This window comes from Dendrobates tinctorius, unplaced genomic scaffold (genome assembly GCF_039654945.1).
Source record: "Dendrobates tinctorius isolate UK_male_01 unplaced genomic scaffold, ASM3965494v1 ptg000070l, whole genome shotgun sequence".
In the NCBI taxonomy this organism is placed as follows: domain Eukaryota; kingdom Metazoa; phylum Chordata; class Amphibia; order Anura; family Dendrobatidae; genus Dendrobates; species Dendrobates tinctorius.
In genome coordinates, this window is record NW_027361738.1 from 91,629,566 (window position 1) to 91,653,339 (window position 23,774).

At 43.6% G+C, this 23,774-nt stretch overlaps 1 protein-coding gene across 2 annotated transcripts; it reads left to right on the forward strand.

Moving 5' to 3' along the window:
• The first annotated feature begins 43 nt into the window (after positions 1–43).
• Positions 44–23,528, forward strand: TMEM106B (transmembrane protein 106B). 2 transcript variants are annotated; one of them, XM_073582111.1, is made up of 8 exons: positions 44–181; positions 3,675–3,896; positions 9,130–9,193; positions 9,463–9,622; positions 12,476–12,616; positions 16,977–17,026; positions 17,413–17,466; positions 19,907–23,528. In XM_073582111.1, the coding sequence occupies exons 2-8, from the start codon at positions 3,683–3,685 to the stop codon at positions 20,037–20,039; spliced, it is 816 nt and encodes a 271-aa protein (XP_073438212.1). In that variant the 5' UTR covers positions 44–181; positions 3,675–3,682; the 3' UTR covers positions 20,040–23,528. The 2 variants fall into 2 exon arrangements, with proteins under 2 accessions (XP_073438212.1, XP_073438213.1); XM_073582112.1 differs by lacking the exon at positions 44–181 and adding an exon at positions 414–587.
• Positions 23,529–23,774: the final 246 nt, after the last annotated feature.

Consider the following 23,774-nt stretch of genomic DNA (forward strand, 5'->3'; position numbering starts at 1 on the left):
CCTTCTGCACGCAGCTCGTGCTTTGACCTTTGCTCTCTTCTTGCAGGAGGCGTCTTTTGCCTGTGGCCGGGATTGTCCCGTGCGCCGCCCCGTAGTGTGTGACGTCACCGGGAGGCCGCCTCCATATTCCATCATCCATCACAGAGGAGCAGGAGACCCGGCCGGAGCCCGCACCGCTGCGGTGAGTCCCGGGGCTGCGCACGGTCTGTCGTGATGTCACCAGCGCTGCTACAATGTGTCACTGGCCGCTGTCAATCATCTGCTGCGGGGAGGAGGGGGCCGGAGCTGAGATACCCCTCCTCAGCTGGCAGAAGGCATGCTGGGGCCTGTAGTTCCTCCAGCTTGCTGGGGGTCTAGTACTTCAGAGGCTGGGAAGGCCCCGATTACCTTCCCTGTAATAAAAGGCCTCTCTGGTAGAACTACAACTCCCAGCGGGTCTTGGTGCCGTCACCAGTTCCTGCAGGATCGCCCCCCACAACGAGCTGTGGCCAGATAGGGGTCTCCTGTTGTGCTGACCCCCTGCTGTGACCGTGGGACCCCCCACCCGTCTATACTCTCAGGGTCTCCTCTCTGCTCCTGTGTAAACAGTAAGTTCTCCTTCTGAGCCCTGTGCTAAATGGATAGAAAATCTGCACGACTGTCCTGCGCTGCGCTCATTGTCTATGGGACTGCTGGAAATGGTGGAGCGCTGGGCTGGACTCGCCCCCGGCGGTTTCCACCGCTCTGCCACATCCTATAGAGCGCTGTATGTTGGTTGCATGTCACAGAACGTGGCGGCGTCCCTCCAGCACACACACGAGCTGTGGACGGGGGTCACAGAAAGCAGTCCTGCTCTCCCAATCATGGACAACCCCTTTAAGGCTGCTTTCACACATCCGGCTTTTTGAATCCGGTTTTGTCCCATAGAGTTGTATTGTCGCCGTGCCGGATGGGTATGCGGCGCATCCGGTTTTTGCCGGATACGGCAAGAAGTAGCCGTCCGGCGTCTGCAAAAAAAACGTTTGCTGCAACGTTTTTTTACCGCGTCGGACCGGTTTTTCTCACAGCGCATGCGCGGAGACTGTGAGTCTCGCGCTGCTCTTTTAAACGTGGGCGCCACCGTATCCCCCTCCACGCAGGCATCCGGTGTCTCCGGCACATCCCGGATCCGCCCCTACGGCTTTTCGCCGCACGGCGCCGGAGACACAAAGCCGGATGTGTGAAAGAAGCCTAAGAAAGTGATGGGTCTGAACAGAAGGCATTCTAATAATCCAGACCCCAGCAGCCCCTCTGTCCCACCAGGCCTCCGGCTCAGTCAGGTGATGTGTCCGGTACTTTGGTATTTAGGGGTCGCCGGCGGGCGCAGAACTTTGGGGAGTGTGGGGCACATGTCCTCCGGATCCCTGGTTATTGTGCTGCTATTCGTGTTTATTCTTAATGTTCTTGTTTTCTTGATTTGGTAACTTGGACAATCTGAATGTATGAGACGGCAGTAACCACCTGGAGGATGTGGACACCTTTTGGGGACTTTTTTTTTTTTTTTTTTTTTTTACTTAAAGGGGTTGTCCACTACTTTGGACAACTCTTTCTCATTATTCATGTTTGGCCCATTTAAAATAAAAATATCCATACTCTCCAGCGGTGCCAGCAGTCGTCCCCGCCTTTGGACTTATTGAACGTCAACAGAAAGTCAGGGATGCTGCTGTTCTGACTCCCTCTTGATTTTCGATTTTTCCAAAGGCCAACATCGGAGGTATAGGTGTTTTTATTTTAATGGCGCCCAACATGAGGACTGAGAAGCGGCACTCCCCTTTATATTCATGTACTTAGGACTAAGAAACATTTTTGCAGTTGGGTTACATTAATAATATTGCATATTTTCTATATCCTCTGCGTTGCCGTCTCTTCCCGCCGCTGCTGCGGAACGAGTTATCTAAGAATTAGTCAGTGAGCTCTTTTTTTTTTTTTAACTGCACAGTTTGTAGCTCTTCTGTCTTTTACTGAACTCCTCTGTGCTGACTTATATGAAAGTTGAGCTGAACCTTGACGTGGTCATAAATTAGGAACGAGGAGCTCAGAAAATGAGTTTCGAATTACAAAATAAGCTCACTGACAGATTCTCGGTCAACTCATTCTGCATCGAGCAATAGACAATACAGCGCATAGGCTGTGGCAGGCAAACGGTGCAGTGCGTGTTGTGGTATATTGAGGACGCTGTACAATGATCGCCAACTCCTTAGGGGGCAAAACATAATGTAAAAAAGAAAGTTTTTAAAAGATTTTTAAAAAAAAGGGGGGGGGGAGCAAATGACTTTCTATTTGTTTTTTATCATCACAACGGTAAAAGATTTATGCAAATATAAAAATTAATTACCCCTAATAGTAAACGCAGTAAGGAGAGCTAGAATTGAAACTTCAGAACTGCTAGTACGTGGTCACTGAACTTCCCTAAAATATGCAATAAAAAGCGAAAAAAAAGTAATGTGTAGAAAAATCAGTATCAATAAAAACAAGAAGACGTCAGGCAAAGAAATGAAATGAGCGCCATCAGCAGAGATATAAAAAAAAAAAAAGTTCCAGGTCTCAGAAAACGGTAACACAAGCGACTTTTTTTTTTTCTTTTTTGTCTTTTACATTTTTTTTTTTAACCACTTAAATGAAAAAAAAAATCCTTGTAAGTTTGTCATTGTCATCATCATACCGATCTGTAGAATCGTGCTGCCAGAGCGTCTTTTACCCCGTGATGAACGTCGTATAAACAAAGCCTGAAAATCAATGATGGAATTGTGGTGGTTTTTTTGGAATTTTTTTTCCCCCATTTTTCAGTACCTTCTATGGTAAAGTGAATGGTGTCATTCAACGCTGCTACTCGTCCCGCAAAAAAAAAAAACAACAACTACACACGCCGCGAGGTAAAATAAGTTACAGCTCTTGGAAGGAGAGGAAGAAAATACAAAAGTGCCAAAAAATTTAAAATTGCCTTCCCAGGCAGGGGTTAAAAGTGCTGTCCATTTATCCTAAAAGTTAAAAAATGCCCCCCCCCAAAAAAAACAAAACCCAAAACTTGCCTTTGTCCCTTGTTGGTCGTCTCCTGGCTTCTTCCGGTGGGGGGGCATGAGGTGACCACTGCAGCCAATGAGTGGCAGCAGCTCTCCTCTTATCTGGCACCTGATCATACACTACCCATTGGCAGTCTCCCCTCTCCCGGCACATGCATGGCTGCAGCTAAAGGGGGCAATTCCAATACCTAAACTAATATTATGGAATTGCTTGTAAGCAGTTGCCTCGTATTCATCTGAGAAGCTGTGGGCTGTTGATTAAAATGCATTCTGTGTTTTATCACAATATCAATGTCTTTATTCAGTACTCCCAAGGGAAATGTTATTTTTGGGGAATTGCTTATAAAGCGTTTCCATAAATCGCCCTCTGTATTGGTGTTATATGAGAATCTGATTACTACCGGCAATTCCCTAAGAATTCGGAATAGCAGCTGCAGAGGGCAATGTCCGGGAACCATAGTCTGGCCGGGGTGAGGAACGCCCCCCATAATCCTGGATGGCTCCCACCTATAAATGGAGGTTTGGTAATTGCTGAATGTGCAATTCCATAACCCAGATGGTCTATAAAGGTGATTTCCCCGTTTCTGAGTCGTCTGAGGGTCTCCATGTTCCATTTCTTACTTTATTCTCTCTCAGTTTCCACTATGGGGAAGTCGTATTCTCACATGCCGCAGCACACGGCGAAGGACGGGCTGAACGAGGGTGGTCTTCCCTCCGAAGATACCAGCGCTCTGGTTCAGTCGGACGCTCACGAGGAGAGCAGGAATGGAGACGTTTCCCATTTCCCCTATGTGGAGTTTACCGGGAAGGACAGCGTGACCTGCGCCACGTGCCAAGGAACAGGACGTATCCCTAGAGGTGAGACGTGGGGGTCGGTCACTAAGGCTGTGCTGCCGTTTATTGGTCGGTCTCTGAGAGACTACAGCCAGGGTTAACGGTCTTCTATCAGCCAGATCAGAGCGTCCGTCTCTGGAGAACGCCCCACATCCATGCATTACACAGAATTGACTGGGCAGTGTGTAATGCTTTATTTCTCCTGTGGGGGCGCTGCAGGGAAATTGAACATTTACTGCCAGGTTTCCACAATTAATCATTGGCGTACCTGACAATGGAAAACCCAGCGACTCGCCCATTGTTTGTTGTGTCACCCAGCCGGCACCTGCTCTGGCAGCAGCAATCGGAGCTGGCTCCAGTCGCTTCCATTTAACCACTTAGATGCAGCTGTCAAACACCGGTCACTTCATTTAAGTGGTTTGAACAGCGCTCATTTGCTGATCGTAGTCCCCTTTGCAGCGCGATTTCAGGGTGCCCTAGGGTTCCCTGCTGAATGTCTACATGGCCACCATCCTTGTACATCTATGAAGCACAGCATACTCATGTATTGCTACAGTGCAGGAGATCAAACGATCGCAGGGCGATAATGAGAATGTGGGGGGGAAAAGTTCCAAAAAAAAACTAATTATAAATTTTTAGAACTTCAAAGGTTCAAATCGCCAAGAAACTTAGAAAAAAAAAGTCTAAAGTTTCCAAATATAAAGTAATGTAACCTGTACGGTAAGGAGCAGGGAAATCGTAATGTAACCTGTAAGGAGCAGGGAAATCGTAATGTAACCTGTACGGTAAGGAGCAGGGAAATCGTAATTTATCCTGTATGGTAAGGAGCAGGGAAATCGTAATGTAACCTGTATGGTAAGGAGCAGGGAAATCGTAATGTATCCTGTATGGTAAGGAGCAGGGAAATCGTTATGTATCCTGTATGGTAAGGAGCAGGGAAATCGTAATGTATCCTGTATGGTAAGGGGCAGGGAAATCGTAATGTATCCTGTATGGTAAGGGGCAGGGAAATCGTAATGTATCCTGTACGGTAAGGAGCAGGGAAATCGTAATGTATCCTGTACGGTAAGGAGCAGGGAAATCGTAATGTATCGTGTACGGTAAGGAGCAGGGAAATCGTAATGTATCCTGTATGGTAAGGAGCAGGGAAATCGTAATTTATCCTGTACGGTAAGGAGCAGGGAAATCGTAATTTATCGTGTACGGTAAGGAGCAGGGAAATCGTAATGTAACCTGTAAGGTAAGGAGCAGGGAAATCGTAATGTATCCTGTATGGTAAGGAGCAGGGAAATCGTAATGTATCCTGTCCGGTAAGGGGCAGGGAAATCGCAATGTATCCTGTACGGTAAGGGGCAGGGAAATCGTAATGTAACCTGTATGGTAAGGAGCAGGGAAATCGTAATGTATCGTGTACGGTAAGGAGCAGCGAAATCGTAATGTATCCTGTACGGTAAGGAGCAGGGAAATCGTAATGTATCGTGTACGGTAAGGAGCAGGGAAATCGTAATGTATCGTGTACGGTAAGGAGCAGGGAAATCGTAATGTATCGTGTACGGTAAGGAGCAGGGAAATTGTAATGTATCCTGTACGGTAAGGAGCAGGGAAATTGTAATGTATCCTGTACGGTAAGGAGCAGGGAAATCGTAATGTATCCTGTACGGTAAGGAGCAGGGAAATCGTAATGTATCGTGTACGGTAAGGAGCAGCGAAATCGTAATGTATCGTGTACGGTAAGGAGCAGGGAAATCGTAATGTATCGTGTACGGTAAGGAGCAGGGAAATCGTAATGTATCGTGTACGGTAAGGAGCAGGGAAATTGTAATGTATCCTGTACGGTAAGGAGCAGGGAAATCGTAATGTATCCTGTACGGTAAGGAGCAGGGAAATCGTAATGCCAGAATCACAGGGTTTTTTTGTCACTTTGACTCTTTCCCCTGCAAAAAAACAAAAAGCCACATGAAACCAAAATGGGATCAATAAAAACAAGCCGTCGCCCAGGGCTGTGTGATGAATAGGCTTGTTGGGCCCTTGAATTGCTTTTTGGGGAGCCCCTTTATAAAGTCCACGGACCGTGGTCGCGTACCTTTCCGTGCACTTTGCCGGACCTACTTTCCACCTCGCTTTTATAACTTTTCTGCTTTCATAACTCACAACATGATTGTTTTTTTTTCTGATTCTTTTTTTCTTGTATCTTTACGTTCCGAGTTTTCCACTTCGGCTGAAGTTCTCTTTACATTGTGACAACCTTGTGTTCCTTTATTATAATGTTGTAAGTTCCTGTGGATTCTGTCCCCGGGCTGATATGACTTCTGCGCAGGGGACACAGGATGTGAACGATTGCTTCAGCTCATCTGCAGCTCGTCAGTACTTTGTTGTCTTGTCTGATGTATAAAAGCCCTTAGGATTTCTGAGTTAGTTAACGAGGGTCCACAATTGGGTCTAAATTGGAGAGCAGCTGCAAGGAGCGCTGCTCCGGAGCACCCGCCACACCAGCTTATTGATTTCAGTGAGAACCATGTAATTCTCCATTTCTCCTGTGGGAGCGCTGCAGTGATATTGAACACTTCCTGCTAGGTTTCCTCTCTGATTACAGCTGATCGCTTGAGATTGCTCCACTCATAGATAAAGGTAGTAGTTTCTTATTGAGTGCAGATTTTGGGGTCCACAAAGTATAGTATCTTTTTACATTTATTTATTGGCCATTTTCTCTTTTTTCTTGTACCGTGGTGGCTCAATCCCTTTAACCCTTTTCAAGACTGGGCAATTTTTTTTTCCTTTACTTTTCAGTCATAATTTCATAGGTTCTATATGTACGGCATTCATTGTGCAGGAAAAATGACATGGAGATATGATTCTCAGGCTCAGCATGATTATGGCAATACTAAAATATATATATATATATATATATATATATATATATATATATATATATATATATATATATATATATTATATTATTTCTATTTCAATGGTGAGAAAAATTCAGAATTAAAAAAAAAAAAAAAACTTTATTGCCATTTTCAAAGCCGTAACTTTTTATTCTCCCACAGATGGAGCTTTATCATGGCTTGGTTTTTGCATATTTTGACAATATTTTGGGGTGCATATAACGTTCTCAAGGCTTTGTTTTTGTTTTTTTTTCTAAAGGAAGTGTGGAGGTGCGGCAATTCTGATGTTTCAATTTTTTTTTCCCTGCATTTAACAATCAGTTGAAATAATTTAATATTCTTGTAGACCGGATTTTAAAGGTGATGTTAATAAATATGCTGGGCTTCACACGGGGACCAAGCTGTCAGCACACCCGTGGCTGTCGTGGTCTTCCATTGGGTGCCCATGATTGCTCCATGGTGTGGTGGGGTTGGGCGATGTGAGCCAGTGTGTATCAGCAATTGCTCAACCATTGACGGCAGCATCTAAGTGGTTGACAGCAGCATCTAAATGGCTGACAGCAGCAGATTTTTGGAACTAGCGCTGTGATGATTGTATCTCATGAGAGTCCTATAATTCGAGTTAGTGACCATGAATGAGCCACAGTAGAAAGTTAACACTAGGTGATTTGTGGCCGGGTCACATGAATGGCACTGGGTTTCTTGCCTCATTCTGCAGTAATAACGTTTTCTTTTTCACACATGCAAGGAAAATCCATTATTATTATTTTTTTTTTTTTTTTTTGTTACCGTTCAACAAGTGCCGGATCATCAAATGCTGGAGTATAGGAGTTTTATCGCATGTGCCTTCCCCTTATTGCAGCACTCTGTAATCAATGTTGGCTGGGATCGATGGCTCCAGTGCGACATTGTCTGCGGTAGTCTGACATTCACCCCCTGTCTCATTAAAGGCTCGGACTGCTGCTTTGTTATGCTCCCACCATGCTTTATACTGCAGCTCTGATTGGCTTCTAAGTAGAAGCATGAAGTTGGCACATCAAGAGTTGATTTATAATCAAGAGAGGAACGGTCAGTTATAAATTATATGGCGCTGACCCTCAGGGATGGTAAACAGGAAACGACTGCGCATAGTGAGTAGGAGGAGCCTTGGTAAAGGGGAGGGGTCTCAATAATTGGGAGGAAATTTGCCTTTAATGGGAAAGTGATCATCAAAAAATTACCTATTGTTTCAATCAGTTTTGTTACTTGTATTTTTTAAAACTGATAGCTGATTTTTTTTTTTTTTTTTTTTTATTTTATTTTATTTTTTTTTCATATCACAATATTTTTATTAAACAGTAAACTTGCAGTTTTTACAGTGGCCACTGAAGCCATTATGGAGTCTTCTTGCAGGTTTATTTTCACCAGAGGCAGAATTACAAGGATAGCCAACACCTCTATAGGAAGCGGATTCAGAATCCACCAATCACAATTTCACAGCTCACCACCTCCTCCCTTCACAATGACTTCTGCACATGCTCATTAGCTGCGTCGTGCTGTTAGGCTATGTGCACATGGCGTAGATTCTGCTGCGGATCTGCAGCAGAACTGCAGGTGATGTACAGTACCATTCTAGCCTATGGAAAATTGAAACCGCTGTGCAGACGGTGCAGATTTTTCCACGCGGTTTTTGCTGCGGTTTCAAATCCGCAGAAAGAATTGACATGTGACTTCTTTTCTGCGGATTCTGCTGCGGTTTGCCATCTCCTCCATTGTGGAGGTGATAAACCGCAGGCTAATCCGCAGGTAAACCGCAGGTCTTTTGACCTGCGGATTTGGAAACATCCGCGGGTGAATCCGCACCGTGTGCACATAGCCTAAATGTACGTGTGCTATTTCCTGAAACAGGAAGTTGGAGTCTAAAAAAAAAAGCCCCAATAGTCAGATTTTTAATTTTATTTTTTCTTAGAAAATATTGTGATATGTAAAAAAAAAAACAAAAAAAACATTTTGAAACAAAAACCTGATTTAATCAATAGGTCGTTGTCTGATGATGCCTTAAGGGACATCAATAGAGGGGATATCTCAAGATTGGTGACAATAGGATAAGCAACAACTTGGGTCGGGCAATTGGGCCGCCCACCAAGCCCAAGAGTGGGGCTCAGCAGGGTCCCTTCTGAATAGAACATCTCCACTGCCTTCCCTGGCAGGCCTATTCTATCAATCAGTTGGGGGTCCAAGAAGTCAGACCCCAGCAATTTATTATATTCTTGGGACAACCCCTTTGTCTACAGTTAGGTGCTGGGTGTTGGGACACTTGGCGCCTGTGCTTGTGGATGTTTTTGGGTGGTCTTCCATCATTGATCACTATTGATTTCCTTGTGTCACAGGTCGGGAGAATCAGCTGGTGGCTCTGATCCCCTACAGCGATCAGCGATTGCGCCCCAGAAGAACGTAAGTGACGCCATAACACTTACCGGTAACCTCTGACGGCTGTGTCTGGTTACTTTGGTTACTTTTATTTTTGGCAATTTGATATGTTCACTTAATGGAAAAAGTGAGTAACGCCGCGGACCGTGTGCCGACTGTTTCTCGGCTTTACTTTTGGGTCACGCAGGGTTAACAGATCACAATCTACTGGTAGAACTTGGCACTTAGTAAATCTTAATATTGGGCCACCATTCTGTTTCTGGTTACTTACTGTTTTCCTTTCCCCATGGCAGAAAGCTGTACGTCACCGTATCGGTCATCGTTTGCTTGCTTCTGTCCGGACTGGCGGTGTTTTTCCTGTTCCCCCGCTCAGTGGATGTGCAGTATGTTGGTGTTAAGGCCGTCTATGTGACCTACGACGAGAGCGGGCCATCTGTTTACCTTAACATCACAGTGAGTATCCTGGGATTGGTTCATCTCGCCCCACTCACACACCCCAAGGGCCATGACATCACAGTGAGTATCCTGGGATTGGTTCATCTCACCCCACTCACTCCCCCCAGGGGCCATGACATCACAGTGAGTATCCTGGGATTAGTTCATCTCACCCCACTCACTCCCCCCAGGGGCCATGACATCACAGTGAGTATCCTGGGATTAGTTCATCTCACCCCACTCACTCCCCCCAGGGGCCATGACATCACAGTGAGTATCCTGGGATTAGTTCATCTCACCCCACTCACTCCCCCCAGGGGCCATGACATCACAGAGAGTATCCTGGGATTAGTTCATCTCACCCCACTCACTCCCCCCAGGGGCCATGACATCACAGTGAGTATCCTGGGATTGGTTCATCTCATCCCATTCACACCCCCCCAGAGGCCATGACATCACAGTGAGTATCCTGGGATTGGTTCTCATCCCACTCACACCCCCCAGGGGCCATGACATCACAGTGAGTACCCTGGGATCGGTTCAGCTCACCCCACCCCCCCAGGGGCCATGACATCAGTATTTAAAGGGACTCTCTTATTGTGGATCGCCAAGTGACTAAAAGTTCCGACACTTTGTAATATACTTTGTTTTGTCACGATCTTTGTTTTGTCAAGATCTCTGCTTGCAGTTAATTATTTTTTTCTGAAAACCTGCTCTGACTTATCCTTTCCTGCCCCTAAAGATTTCTTGACTTTGTAGCTAGTTTACACAATCCCTTGTGAGTGGACTGGACCGATACATTGTAGCAAACTGACCAGACAAGGAGACTCGTGCTGCTGAGATCTGTAGTGGCCGTTGTTAGCCTCGCTCCATTCCTATTATTCAATGACAGCAAGCAGAGATATTGGGAAGCTAAATTGCAAAGTATATTAGAAAGTATCAGAACTTTTCATATCTCTCATGGTTCTCATTTTTCTGAAACCCTAAAAACGTCACCTTGACTTTGTGGTGCCCGTTTTCAATCAGCAATATGTGTAAATCTATGAAAACTAGTCCAGTATGTGATACATCTTTGTACTGACTTTTTTTTCCTCCTTTTTTTTTTTTTTTTTTTTTTATTTTTTTAGTAGACTGACTATATGACTTTTTGCAAATGGTCAGATACTTCCTGAGACAGCAAAAAAAAAAAAACTATCTAGGGTCTAACTGTGAACAGACTGGGGGAGGAGGGGGATGCAGCTGCAGCTTCTTCCTGCTTTTTCAAGTTGCTTGTGACTCCAAGAAAATGGCAGACATCAATCTGAGAAGATCATGTAAGGAAAGGGAGTACAATTACAACAGCGTCATAAGATAAGATAATCCTTTAATCGTCCCACCATGGGGAAATTCAGAGCATTACAGCAGCAAGGCAGGAACAAGTACAGATACAGATGCATAAAGGCATTACATTGACAGTAGGTAGGTACTATACGAAAAAAAAAAAAAATGTAACCGGACTGTCACAACTTTGGATCTATCAGTTCACTGTTTGGGTCGTTCTCCGTTTTGGACAGTGCTGGTTATACAGCCTAACTGCAGCCGGAAGGAAGGACTTTCGATAGCGCTCCCTCTCACATTTAGGATGAAGTAGCCGGTCACTGACAGTACTGCACATCTTTGTCACGGTCTCATGCATGGGATGAGAATCACTCTGCACCATGTAGCTCACCTTGGCCAGTATCCTCCTGTCACCTACTTCCTGAACTGGGTCAAGGGGGCATCCCAGGACAGAGCTGGCCCTTCTAATCAGTTTGTCCAGCCTATTCCTGTCCCTGGTTGATATGCCACTACCCCAGCATGCCACACCAAAGAAGGTGACTGATGCCATAACAGAGTTGAAGAAGGATGCAAGGCGTGCCCCCCTAACTCCGAAGGCTCTCAGCCTTCTCAGCAGATAAAGCCTGCTTTGGCCCTTCTTGTACACTGCATCCAAGTGATGGGCCCAGTCAAGCTTATTATTGAGGATCACACCAAGGTACTTATAGGTGTCGACTATCTCAAAGTCATTTCCCTGAATGTTCACCACTACTGGTGGATTTTTGCCCTTGCGAAAGTCCACCACCAATTCCTTGGTCTTCCCGGAATTAATCCTAAGGTGGTTCCTCTGACACCACTCCACAAAAGCTTGGTTAGTATCTCTGTACTCTCTTTCATTTCCTCCTGTGATGAGGCCTACTATTGCAGAGTCATCAGAATACTTCTGCAAGTAGCAGCTAGATGAGTTGCACCTAAAATCCGCAGTGTACAGTGTGAAGAGAAAAGGGGCAAGAACTGTACCTTGAGGTGCCCCTGTATTGCAGATCACTGTGTCTGACACACTGTCCCGAACCTTTACAAACTGAGGTCGGTTCGTGAGGTAGTTAAGGATCCAGGTGGAGAGTTGGAGGTCCACACCAACAAGGCCCAGCTTGTCTCTCAGTAGACCTGGCTGTATGGTGTTAAAAGCACTAGAGAAATCGAAGAACATTATTCTCACAGTGTTCCCAGGTTTCTCCAGGTGAGAGAGAGTCCTATCTAGGTGGATAATGGCATCATCCACACCAATGCCCGGCCTGTAGGCAAACTGGAGAGGGTCCATATCCGAGCTCACTAGAGGACGGAGACGTGTGAGAACCAATCTCTCTAATACCTTCATCAGGTGTGATGTCAATGCTACAGGTCTATAGTCATTAAGGTCTTTCGGATAAGGTTTCTTCGGAACTGGTACCACACACGATAATTTCCACAGTTTACCTTTCCCCCCTCCTGACTTCTGTTCTCCTGACTTCTGTTCTCCTGACTTCTGTTCTCCTGACTTCTGTTCTCCTGACTTCTGTTCTCCTTTGTCCCCAGAACACGCTGAACATAACCAACAACAACTTCTACCCTATAGAGGTGGATAACGTCACCGGGCAGGTGCAGTATTATAAGACCGTCATCGGGAAGTCAAAGTTAAACAATGTAACCAAGATTGGACCCCTGGACACGAAACAAGTAAGATGTGCGGCGCTCTGTCCAGAGCAGAGACTTTGGCCCTGATTCATCATTTATAAAGTAATAATGACTTTCATCTTACTCATTATTTATTTATGTTATTTTTTTATTATTATGCATCTTATTCATTATTTATTATGCTCTTTTTCTTTCCATTGTTACTTTATTATACGTTTTTATTTTCTTATGTATTTTAGTAATTATTGTTTTCTATTCATTATTTATTAATAATTATTAGAGATGGGCGTACCCCTGGATGTTCAGGTTTGGCTGAACAGTTAAAAAAAAAAAAAAAAAAAAAAAAAAAAAGTTCAGGTACTAGACCAGTACCCGGGCCTGAACCTGGACCCCATTCACTTGAATGGGGGGCCCCGAGCATCCAGTGTTTGCCAGGCTGTCATATGCATGACAGCGCGGTAAACATTGTTCTGTTTGGCGGCAAAATCATTACTGCCGGTTAGAGAGCCGCCGTTCCCACGCTGTCAAATGACAGCGTGAGCCCGCAGCTGTGATTGAAGGTATAAAGTTTACTTCCAGTCACTGGCATCAGCTGATGCGACTACTGCTCCCATCCGCCTACACCTCCTGCAGCTAATAACAGTGAGAGCAGGATCGGCTGATGAGTTTTCATCTGCCGGCCCCCTGTATTTTTGATAACCAGCCAGGTAAAACTCACAGCTGGGGGCTGAAACCCCTTTTTTGGCAATTAGCTTTGCTAAAGCAGACAGCTGGTGCTGGTATTCTCAGGCAGGTAAGAGACCATGGATATTGCCCCCCCCCCCCCCCCATCTAAAAATAGCAGCCCGCAGCCGCCCAGAAAAGGGACATCTATTAGATACACCACTTTTGACGCTTTGCCTGCCTCTTCCCACTTGCCCTATAGTGGAGGCAAGTGGGGTTCATATTTGTGGAGATGATGTCACCTTTTAATTGTCAGGTGAAATCAAGCCCACGGCTTAGTAATGGAGCTGCATCTATAGTTCACCTATCCATTACTAATCCTATAGTTGTATGGTCAATAAAGACATAGCCAGAATAAAGTCCTTTATTAGAAATAAAACAAAACACTTATACTTTATTTAAAAATAACAAACAGTTTTACTCACCTATTGCCTATTCCACCAAAGCCCTCGTCTTCTGTAATAAAACAAAAATAAAAAAAAAATATCCCTCATGTGATGGTGTGATATGCTATATGGATATCATTTTGTGTATATTGCTATTTCACTGATTTGCAGAGTGTTAATCTTGATGCCTTGTATGTCTGCAGCCTGACTTTTATCTATGACTCTTGATGACCCCCTGTAGTGTCATAATCCCCCAGGCACCTTTTGTCAAGTCTGGGAGGCCTGAAGACCGGCCCCCAACCTGTTTTGACTCCCTGGACATAATGAGGGGGGCTGGGGAGGATAGGGGCTGGGCAAGTCAGTTGCTGTGTGCAGAGCATGGTGTGAAGACAGGACTTCTGAGAGAAAGAAGAATATATGGAACATGTTATCACTGTCAGCTGGATTTTGGACTCTCATCTCCCTGGACATGTTATACTGTTACTGAACTGCATTCAGATTCTGGACTATCTATCCTCAGTGTGGTGGACTGAATATGGACCTTTCATATTTTTGCCTAAATAAATGTCTTGGAATTGTTCACTCTCCTCTGGCTCTGTTGATTGTGTGATACCAGAGAAGGACCCCGTGACAACTGGTGGCAGCGGTGGGATCAACAGAGCGTCACCCAATGGAGAACCACCCACAGAGTGAGTACAGAAATTGGACTGTATGCAGTTTACAGGAGAGAGCCAGAGACCTGGGCCTGAACTACCAGGGACTGACTAAAGAGGCCTTAATCGATCTACTGGTGGGCGCTAGCCCGGCCACCTCCTCCCAGATGTCTGAAGGACGAGCACTGGAGACAGGGATCCCCATCCAGAAAAGCCAGTGGTTGGTGTGGTATGAAGAAGAGATGGCGGTTCTGGGCCCCGGTGTCTCTCAGGAGTACAAGGAGGAGGCTGCCCGCCGGGCACAGCGGAGACAGGAAGCAATGGAGCTTGAAAAAGGGAGTAACGCAATGTGGAGTGTAACCCCAACAATCCGGGAGCCTTTACGGATCACCCGGACAGAGTTTAAGCCATTTGATGAGGCTTCTGGAGATGTGGAGGGGTTCTTCAAAGACTTTGAGCAGCAGTGTGCTGTGATGGAGGTGCCCCACTCTAGCTGGATGCGATTGTTAGTGGGGCTCCTGAACGGAAGCTTGGCGGAGGCTTACCAAACCATTGATGCACTGCGGAATCGGGATTATAACATTGTAAAGCGGACTATCCTGGATTACCATGCTATCACCCCAGACTCATATAGGGTCAAGTTCCGAGACCTCCCATGCACCACGGGGGGATCGTTTAGGATGTATGCACATAAGATGTCCGAGGCATGTCGGAGATAGCTTGAAGCAGAAAACGCCTTTACTGTGGAAGATGTTATACAGGCGTTCCTTATAGAACAATTGTAGAAGGATCAACTTTATTCTCATTTGCACAAGGAAAGACTAGAAGCAATGGGATGAAACTGAATGGGAGGAGACACAGATTAGATATTAGAAAAAACTTTTTGACAGAGTGATCAATGAGTGGAACAGGCTGCCACGAGAAGTGGTGAGTTCTCCTTCAATGGAAGTCTTCAAACAGAGGCTGGACAGACATCTGACTGGGATGATTTAGTGAATCCTGCTTTGAGCAGGGGGTTGGACCAGATGGCCCAGGAGGTCCCTTCCAACTCTACGATTCTATGATTTTCTTGCCAAGTGCCCTGCAGAGGTACGGGAATGGGTCCGGGAGCGCACACCGTGTACCGTGGATAGAGCTGCAGCCCTGGCCGATGAAGCCCTTACTATCCAACCGCAATGGAGGAGGCTTCTGGACAATGAACCACGGCCTGCTCCCGCGCCCCGTCCCCCTCAGATTATATCTGCCCTTCCACCTAGTCGCAAGCCGCTGACAATCACGCCTCCCAATCCTGGGCCCCAACAGTTCCGACCACGACCTGGGGGTATCACAGAGAGGAGATGTTATGTGTGTGGGCAACCTGGACATTTGCAGTTTGGATGTCCCTCAAGGATTCGGAGGGAGCCCCGCGCAGCCCCACCTCGTCCAGTGCATCTGGTACACTCCATCCCGCCTGAGAGAGAGCTACCACCATCCCAACCAGAGTGGACCACCGACCACGGCACCATGGATACTCCTCCTGGAGTGTACGGACTTCGGCCTCTGTCCTTTGGCTACCCAGAGCAACGGCAACGCCACCGGCAGGAGGTCTTAATTGATGGATACAAAGTGTCAGGATTTAGAGACACGGGGGCATTTCTGCCTATCGCTGACACCCGTGTGGTTCGACCCGAGGCAATTCACCAGGGTGCAGGAATTCCCATTGTCTTGGCGGACCCCGTGACACCTCACCTGTCGGTTGTTTTGTCCCACACCATAATCCATGTCTTGGAGTAAACCGTTTTCAACCTGAACGGTGCCAAGATGTGACTGTCCACACTGAGAACCACTAAGAAAAGAACTGCTGTGAGCGCAGCCTCAGAGACCGGTGGTGACGTCATCGAGGTTACGTCAAGTCACTGAGGCTGCGTTCCCAGCCAGGCTAAACTGCGGTGACCTCGGTGAGATCCCTGCTAGCACCGTGAGACTTTAAACAAATAATTATAAAAACATAGAGCCGTAGTCCCAACAGCTGACGCCAACTCTTTACCTCCAATTACAGTTGTGGGCTCACACTCTCATTTGACAGCGTGGGAACCGCGGCTCTCTAACTGGCAGTAATGATTTTACCACCGAACAGAAGCATAGTTTGCTGCGCTGTCATGCACATGACCGTGCGACAAACAGCTGGTGTCTGGGGGACCGAAACCGAACAGTAACACGGACTTCCTGCTGAAGTTCCGTCTTCGGTGTCCGTGCCCAAACAATGGGTGTTCGGTACGGACGTTGAACTTTACTGTTTTGGGTTCACCCATCTCTAATAATTATGCGTCTTGTTCATTATTTATTATTTCCTTTATTATACATTTTATTTTCCTATGCATTTTAGTAATTATTTTCTTTTTTTTTATCACATTAGAAGGCGAACATGCGACATCTTTAAAGAATTATTATTATTTTTTTTTTTTTTTTTTGCCAAAAAGGTATAAGACAAAATTTGTCTGCCCACGTTCATTAATTTGGAGAATTTAGTACAGAAAACTAACAAATACCACAATACAAAAGAAAAAGTCTCTTTATAAAATAGTGACTGATGACTCGGGGCCTTCCTTGTCTTGGGGTGAGTCAGTCAACGACTCGCTAACCCTCCTGTTGTAATTGCAGATTGACTACACCGTGCCGGCCAAGATCGGGAAGGAATTTGATTACATGTAGTGAGTATTCGTGAGATTTGTTCATTTCACCATGTTAGACCACATTGTTACATTTTAAAAAAAACCTTTAGGATTTTTTTTTTTTTTTTGTGGCTTCTTTGCTTCAGGAGGTGCAATTCACCAAGTGTCCTTTTAAGTTAAAAGCCGTGATCAGAGCTTACGCCAACCCCAGCAATAACACAGGAGGCGTCTGTATATATTGGAGCCTTTAGTTCCAGGTTCTTAGAGCCGATCAGTTAATCTCCCTCCTTCCCCCTCCTAGTACAGGAGCAGCAAACTAAGGACCCGCACCTCCTGTCACCAAAAGCCAAAAGGAATGTGTGTACAGAATGGATCACTGGTCTGCAGTAGTCACATGGGATTTTTTTTTTCTTTTTTCTCCACAGCACCTACTGCACATTACCAAGTATTAAGGTTCATAACATTGTACTAAACATGCAGTAAGTATCATCATATTCTATAGACCTGAATATAAGTATAATACTGTGTCCTATGTACAAGAATATCACAACTAAAATACTGCCCCTATGCACAAGAATATAACTACTATAATACTGCCCCCTATGTACAAGAATATAACTACTATAATACTGCCCCTATGTACAAGAATATAACTACTATAATACTGCCCCTATGTACAAGAATATAGCTACTATAATACTGCCCCTATGTACAAGAATATAACTACTATAATACTGTCCCTATGTATAAGAATATAACTACTATAATACTGCCCCTATGTACAAGAATATAACTACTATAATACTGACCCCTTTGTAGAAGAATATAACCACTATAATACTGCCCCTATGTACAAGAATATAACTACTATAATACTGCCCCTATGTACAAGAATATAACCACTATAATACTGCCCCCTATGTACAAGAATATAACTACTATAATACTGCCCCTATGTACAAGAATATAACTACTATAATACTGCCCCCTATGTACAAGAATATAACTACTATAATACTGCCCCCTATGTACAAGAATATAACCACTATAATACTGCTCCTATGTACAAGAATATAACTACTATAATACTGTCCCCTATGTACAAGAATATAACTACTATAATACTGCCCCTATGTACAAGAATATAACCACTATAATACTGCCCCCTATGTACAAGAATATAACTACTATAATACTGCCCCCTATGTACAAGAATATAACTACTATATTACTGCCCCTATGTACAAGAATATAACCACTATAATACTGCTCCTATGTACAAGAATATAACTACTATAATACTGCACCTATGTACAAGAATATAACTACTATAATACTGCCCCTATGTACAAGAATATAACCACTATAATACTGCTCCCTATGTACAAGAATATAACTACTATAATACTGCCCCTATGTACAAGAATATAACTACTATAATACTGCCCCCTATGTACAAGAATATAACTACTATAATACTGCCCCCTATGTAGAAGAATATAACTACTATAATACTGCTCCTATGTACAAGAATATAACTACTATAATACTGCCCCCTATGTACAAGAATATAACTACTATAATACTGCCCCTATGTACAAGAATATAACTACTATAATACTGCCCCTATGTACAAGAATATAGCTACTATAATACTGCCCCTATGTACAAGAATATAACTACTATAATACTGTCCCTATGTATAAGAATATAACTACTATAATACTGCCCCTATGTACAAGAATATAACTACTATAATACTGACCCCTTTGTAGAAGAATATAACCACTATAATACTGCCCCTATGTACAAGAATATAACTACTATAATACTGCCCCTATGTACAAGAATATAACCACTATAATACTGCCCCCTATGTACAAGAATATAACTACTATAATACTGCCCCTATGTACAAGAATATAACTACTATAATACTGCCCCCTATGTACAAGAATATAACTACTATAATACTGCCCCCTATGTAGAAGAATATAACTACTATAATACTGCTCCTATGTACAAGAATATAACTACTATAATACTGCCCCCTATGTACAAGAATATAACTACTATAATACTGCCCCCTATGTACAAGAATATAACCACTATAATACTGCTCCTATGTACAAGAATATAACTACTATAATACTGTCCCCTATGTACAAGAATATAACTACTATAATACTGCCCCTATGTACAAGAATATAACCACTATAATACTGCCCCCTATGTACAAGAATATAACTACTATAATACTGCCCCCTATGTACAAGAATATAACTACTATATTACTGCCCCTATGTACAAGAATATAACCACTATAATACTGCTCCTATGTACAAGAATATAACTACTATAATACTGCACCTATGTACAAGAATATAACTACTATAATACTGCCCCTATGTACAAGAATATAACCACTATAATACTGCTCCCTATGTACAAGAATATAACTACTATAATACTCCCCCCTATGTACAAGAATATAACGACTATAATACTGCCCCTATGTACAAGAATATAACGACTATAATACTGCCCCTATGTACAAGAATATAACTACTATAATACTGCTCCCTATGTACAAGAATATAACTACTATAATACTGCCCCCTATGTACAAGAATATAACTACTATAATACTGCCCCCTATGTACAAGAATATAACTACTATAATACTGCCCCTATGTACAAGAATATAACTACTATAATACTGCTCTTTATGGTAAGATGAATATAGAGTGACTTTGTCTTTAAGTATCAGGCCCCTTTTTCTGGTGAGGTTTATGTCCCGGGCATGTTTCGGCACTAGGTATGCATTATGCGACCGTTCCCATTCGGAGCGGAGTCCAGTTCACCTGTCGTCACTGCGCCTTCTCTGCGGATATAATACTGTCCTCTTCTTTTGCACAGGGTGACGGTAACTATTTCCTACTTGGGTCATCCAGAGCAACTTTCCCAAGAAGTGTATCAGTACGTGGACTGCGGAGGCAACGCCACCTACCACCTGGGCCAGTCCAGCCTCCCCATCTTCAAGCAGCCTTAACGTCCTGTATGGTTGGAGAAGAGACGAGAGCAGAGTTGATGTCTCGCAGCCACGTGGACCTCTCTGGCTGGTTATTTTGCAGTTGGAGCAGACGGCTCATTTTGGTGCATCTAGACTAGGATCTAACCCCCGAAGGCCGAGGCTTTCCATTCGCTAGTCATATCGCGAGGTCCGCCCCTTCAGCCACTTGTATATAGTAACATGTTCAATCTGTCTAACGGCGCAGTAACGGCAACCTTACTCATCGGGACGCGTTCTAGGTGTTTTTTTTTTTTTTTTTTTTTTTTACTTATCAATTTTAGTTCCTTGTATTTCTTTATTACCTTATGGATATGATAACATATAGTGTTTTCTTTTTCCTTTTTTAATCATTTAAATTTTATTTTTTTTTTATTGCTATTATTTGGTAGCGACATGAGTTACAACTGACTCGTGTATAACAAGTTCTGAAGATTAGAGGCCTTTCCCTTACTTCAGGGGGACAAAAAACAAGGGCGTCGGTCAATGGTCAAAAAGTTTTATTCTATAGTTTCTTTGTGCTATCTACAGTTACTTTTTCCAGGAACCTTGGGTGACGGCCGATTCAGCTGCCGTTAAGAGTTAACAGGAAGGAAAGGAGTCGTTAGCCCTATTATTAATATCTCTTTTTTGCGGCCAAACTGGGTGAAAAGATCTAATTTTTTGACTGCCCCACGACATAAATGCCTGCTTTCCATGCTTCCTGACATTGAGAAGAAGATGATATATATATATTTTTTTTTTTTTTTTTTTTTTTTTTTTTTTAATAGAAGCCATATACTGCTGCTTCTGTATTGGACAGTTTTATCCATCAAGGTCTGAACTTGGTCAGATTAGAAAAACCTAGCTGTTCTCATTTGTGTACAAATCTTTGTTGCAATACCAGACGCCGCCCATATCCCAGAGTGGCGCTGTTCCTGGAGGTAGCAGCGATGCTTATCTAATCTTTTCTGTCAGCTGACTTATATTGTGATGTTTCCCCATCACCAAACAACTGATTTTTGGGTCTCCTAAGATTTATGTTTTCTTAAAGGGGCGGCGGCTTTTACCACTTAAAGCTTCTTTTTCAGAAGGCGACCATGTCTTGCGTTCTTCTCTGGTTTTTACGCCTTGTTCGTATTCTTCTGTATCTGGGAGTGATCACTCCAACTTCCTACCACTTTTATTTTGTGGTTTACGACGTAATGTAATTATTGATTCTGTGATTATTCTTGTCCGTATGTGAATGAGCACATACAAGTCGTTCTTCGCAGCTCTCGGCGATGCTTGCACGATGTGTGCATGGATGTTTTTTTGCGACTCTTGTGAGTCTATGCCTCAGCAAGCTGAACGCCTGCTGTTTTTATGGGAGATAAGCGGCTCACGGACAGACAAGGCACCCCCAGTCCAGTGAAAATAGGAATAGATCCTTCTACTGGATTCAGCTGATCTTGACCCCCCCCTTGCAGATTAGTTTCCAGCTCCTGAAATAAAGTCGTGTTTGGGTTCTGCACACCCATTTGCCATTTCAGGAGCCGGTAGATGCCGCTTAATGCATTTTATTAATTGGTGTATCCTATTGGAATTTAAGTAGCAATTTAGAAAAAAAAAACTTTTTGCTCCTTAGGGGAGGAGCAAGGTGAGAAACTGCTCCGCCCCCGAGGAAGAATTTTTTTTTTTTTTTCTACTTTAGGCCTCTGTCTGCCTTCGTGCATTCCCAGATGATAAGGCGTGGGAAAAGTGTCAGGTCAAGAATATTTGTACTCGGAAGGAAGGGATCCTAGTATATAAGTATGTGCAGAGAAGATTAGGACAGGTGGCAGCTTCCAAAAACGTCCATTCTCCAGATATTCAATTTAATTAATTTTTAAAGGGAAGCACTACTTTTCTAGGTGATTGTTCCATTCTGTTATAAAATTTCCTTGTTGCCTCCTAACATTTTTTTTGGGGGGGCCTATTGGTGGGTTTTTTTTTTCCTTAATTGCATAGATCTAGAGCTAAAAATATTTTTTTCAGCTTCATTAAAAGTTTTCATCATTTGGGGTTTTGTTGGCTCTTTTTCTTCTTTGCATAGAGTTAACTGAAAATCCCACAGTGAACGAGTTTGTAACTCTCTTTTTGTAGATTTCTAACCAGAGAGGAGCTAAGTAAAAGCGTGATTAAAGAGTCGCAAAGAAAGCTCAGCTCACCGACTGTTTCTCAGTTAACTCATTCTGCAGACAGCAGCAATGTGCGGTGATACAAAGACTCTGTAAAAGCCAAATAATGTGAAAATGTTTAATAAAATTCACTTGTAAAAATTTATATTTCGCCCAAAATAACTTTTAACGCAGGGAAAAGAAAAACTTGCGCCTAAAGGTGACCTTAATTTATTAAATCTCAAGGTGACCACCAATGTGAACTGGACACATTGGCAAAAAAAAAGAAGCTAAAATTAAACCATTTGATCATCTCCTAGAAAAAAAATACTCTCTACAGTTTTCTCGCCTAGTTACTAGGGCTAAAAGCCTTGACGCACACATCCCATTTCGCTTCTGGCCACCAGATGGCGGTGTTGCTCTAGACAAACCACTTTGTAGCGCAGAAGACCAATGTATCTTTACATTTAAAGGGGACATGTCACTATTCTGAAAAGAGCAAAGAACCTCGGAGTTGAAGATATCTTTACAATCCGCCGTGATTTGTGCAGGATTTTCCAATTGACTAGATAAAAAAATGGCGGTAGTTTCATGTTCATTTGCATTAAAGGGGTCAATTCTGGGAGTGGTCAAATACAATAAAATGGTCTAAAATGTCTGTTATGCTTTAAAATCTGTGTCTTTAGGATACAATTTAGAAACCACTTATTGATTACGTTTTTTTGATGAGCTCGGGTCATAATTGCGCCCCCATCACCAGGAGTGTCCATCGACATCATGGATGTGAATTTCTGTTGTATTCCTTTAAATAGACTCCGCCTACAACTATTTCTTGAAAGATCTGACCAGTGAAACCTCTCTAGCTGAGGACTTGTCTGCTGTCAATGCCTCCAGTTTGATCACCATGGTAACATCGCTGAGCTGAATTCACTGCCTAGCAACCAATATTTGAAGTTTAGTTGTCAGGACGCCCATCCCTAGCAACTAGTCTGTGCCAGATTACTCAGGTCAGGCAGAAATGGCGCTACATTGAGGGCAGTATAAGAGATAAGAAGGTCTGGAAAGACTGACGCAATGGCTTTCCACACTTGTTACTGTCCCATTAGTTATATTTTTGCAAAAATATTTTGTTTAAAAGAACCCCTTTAAGTAGCCTGGCTGCTGTGGCCGAACTGTGCTCCATATAAAGTGATGGATCGTTGTATTGCGATGATCAGATGCCCTGATTGTGTTCTATGTAAATACTCGTGTCTTACGTCAGTAATTATTTAACAACACTAATGAGCTTCTGTGTTTCGGTATTTCCAGTTTTGTTTCTTTGGCAAAAGTAACAATAAAGATTGATGAGAAGTGACATCTGTCTGCTATGTTTGTTCAGCTGCGTTTTATCCATGGGGTCTACAGACGTGACCCAAAGTGACACCTGAGGGGGAAAGTGGGGAGAAAGCCAACTATATGGCATGGGCCACCTTGAATAAGTGACCTACATCTGTGCATAAGTAATGTAATGTATGTACACAGTGACTGCACCAGCAGAATAGTGAGTGCAGCTCTGGAGTATAATACAGGAGGTAACTCGGGATCAGTAATGTAATGTATG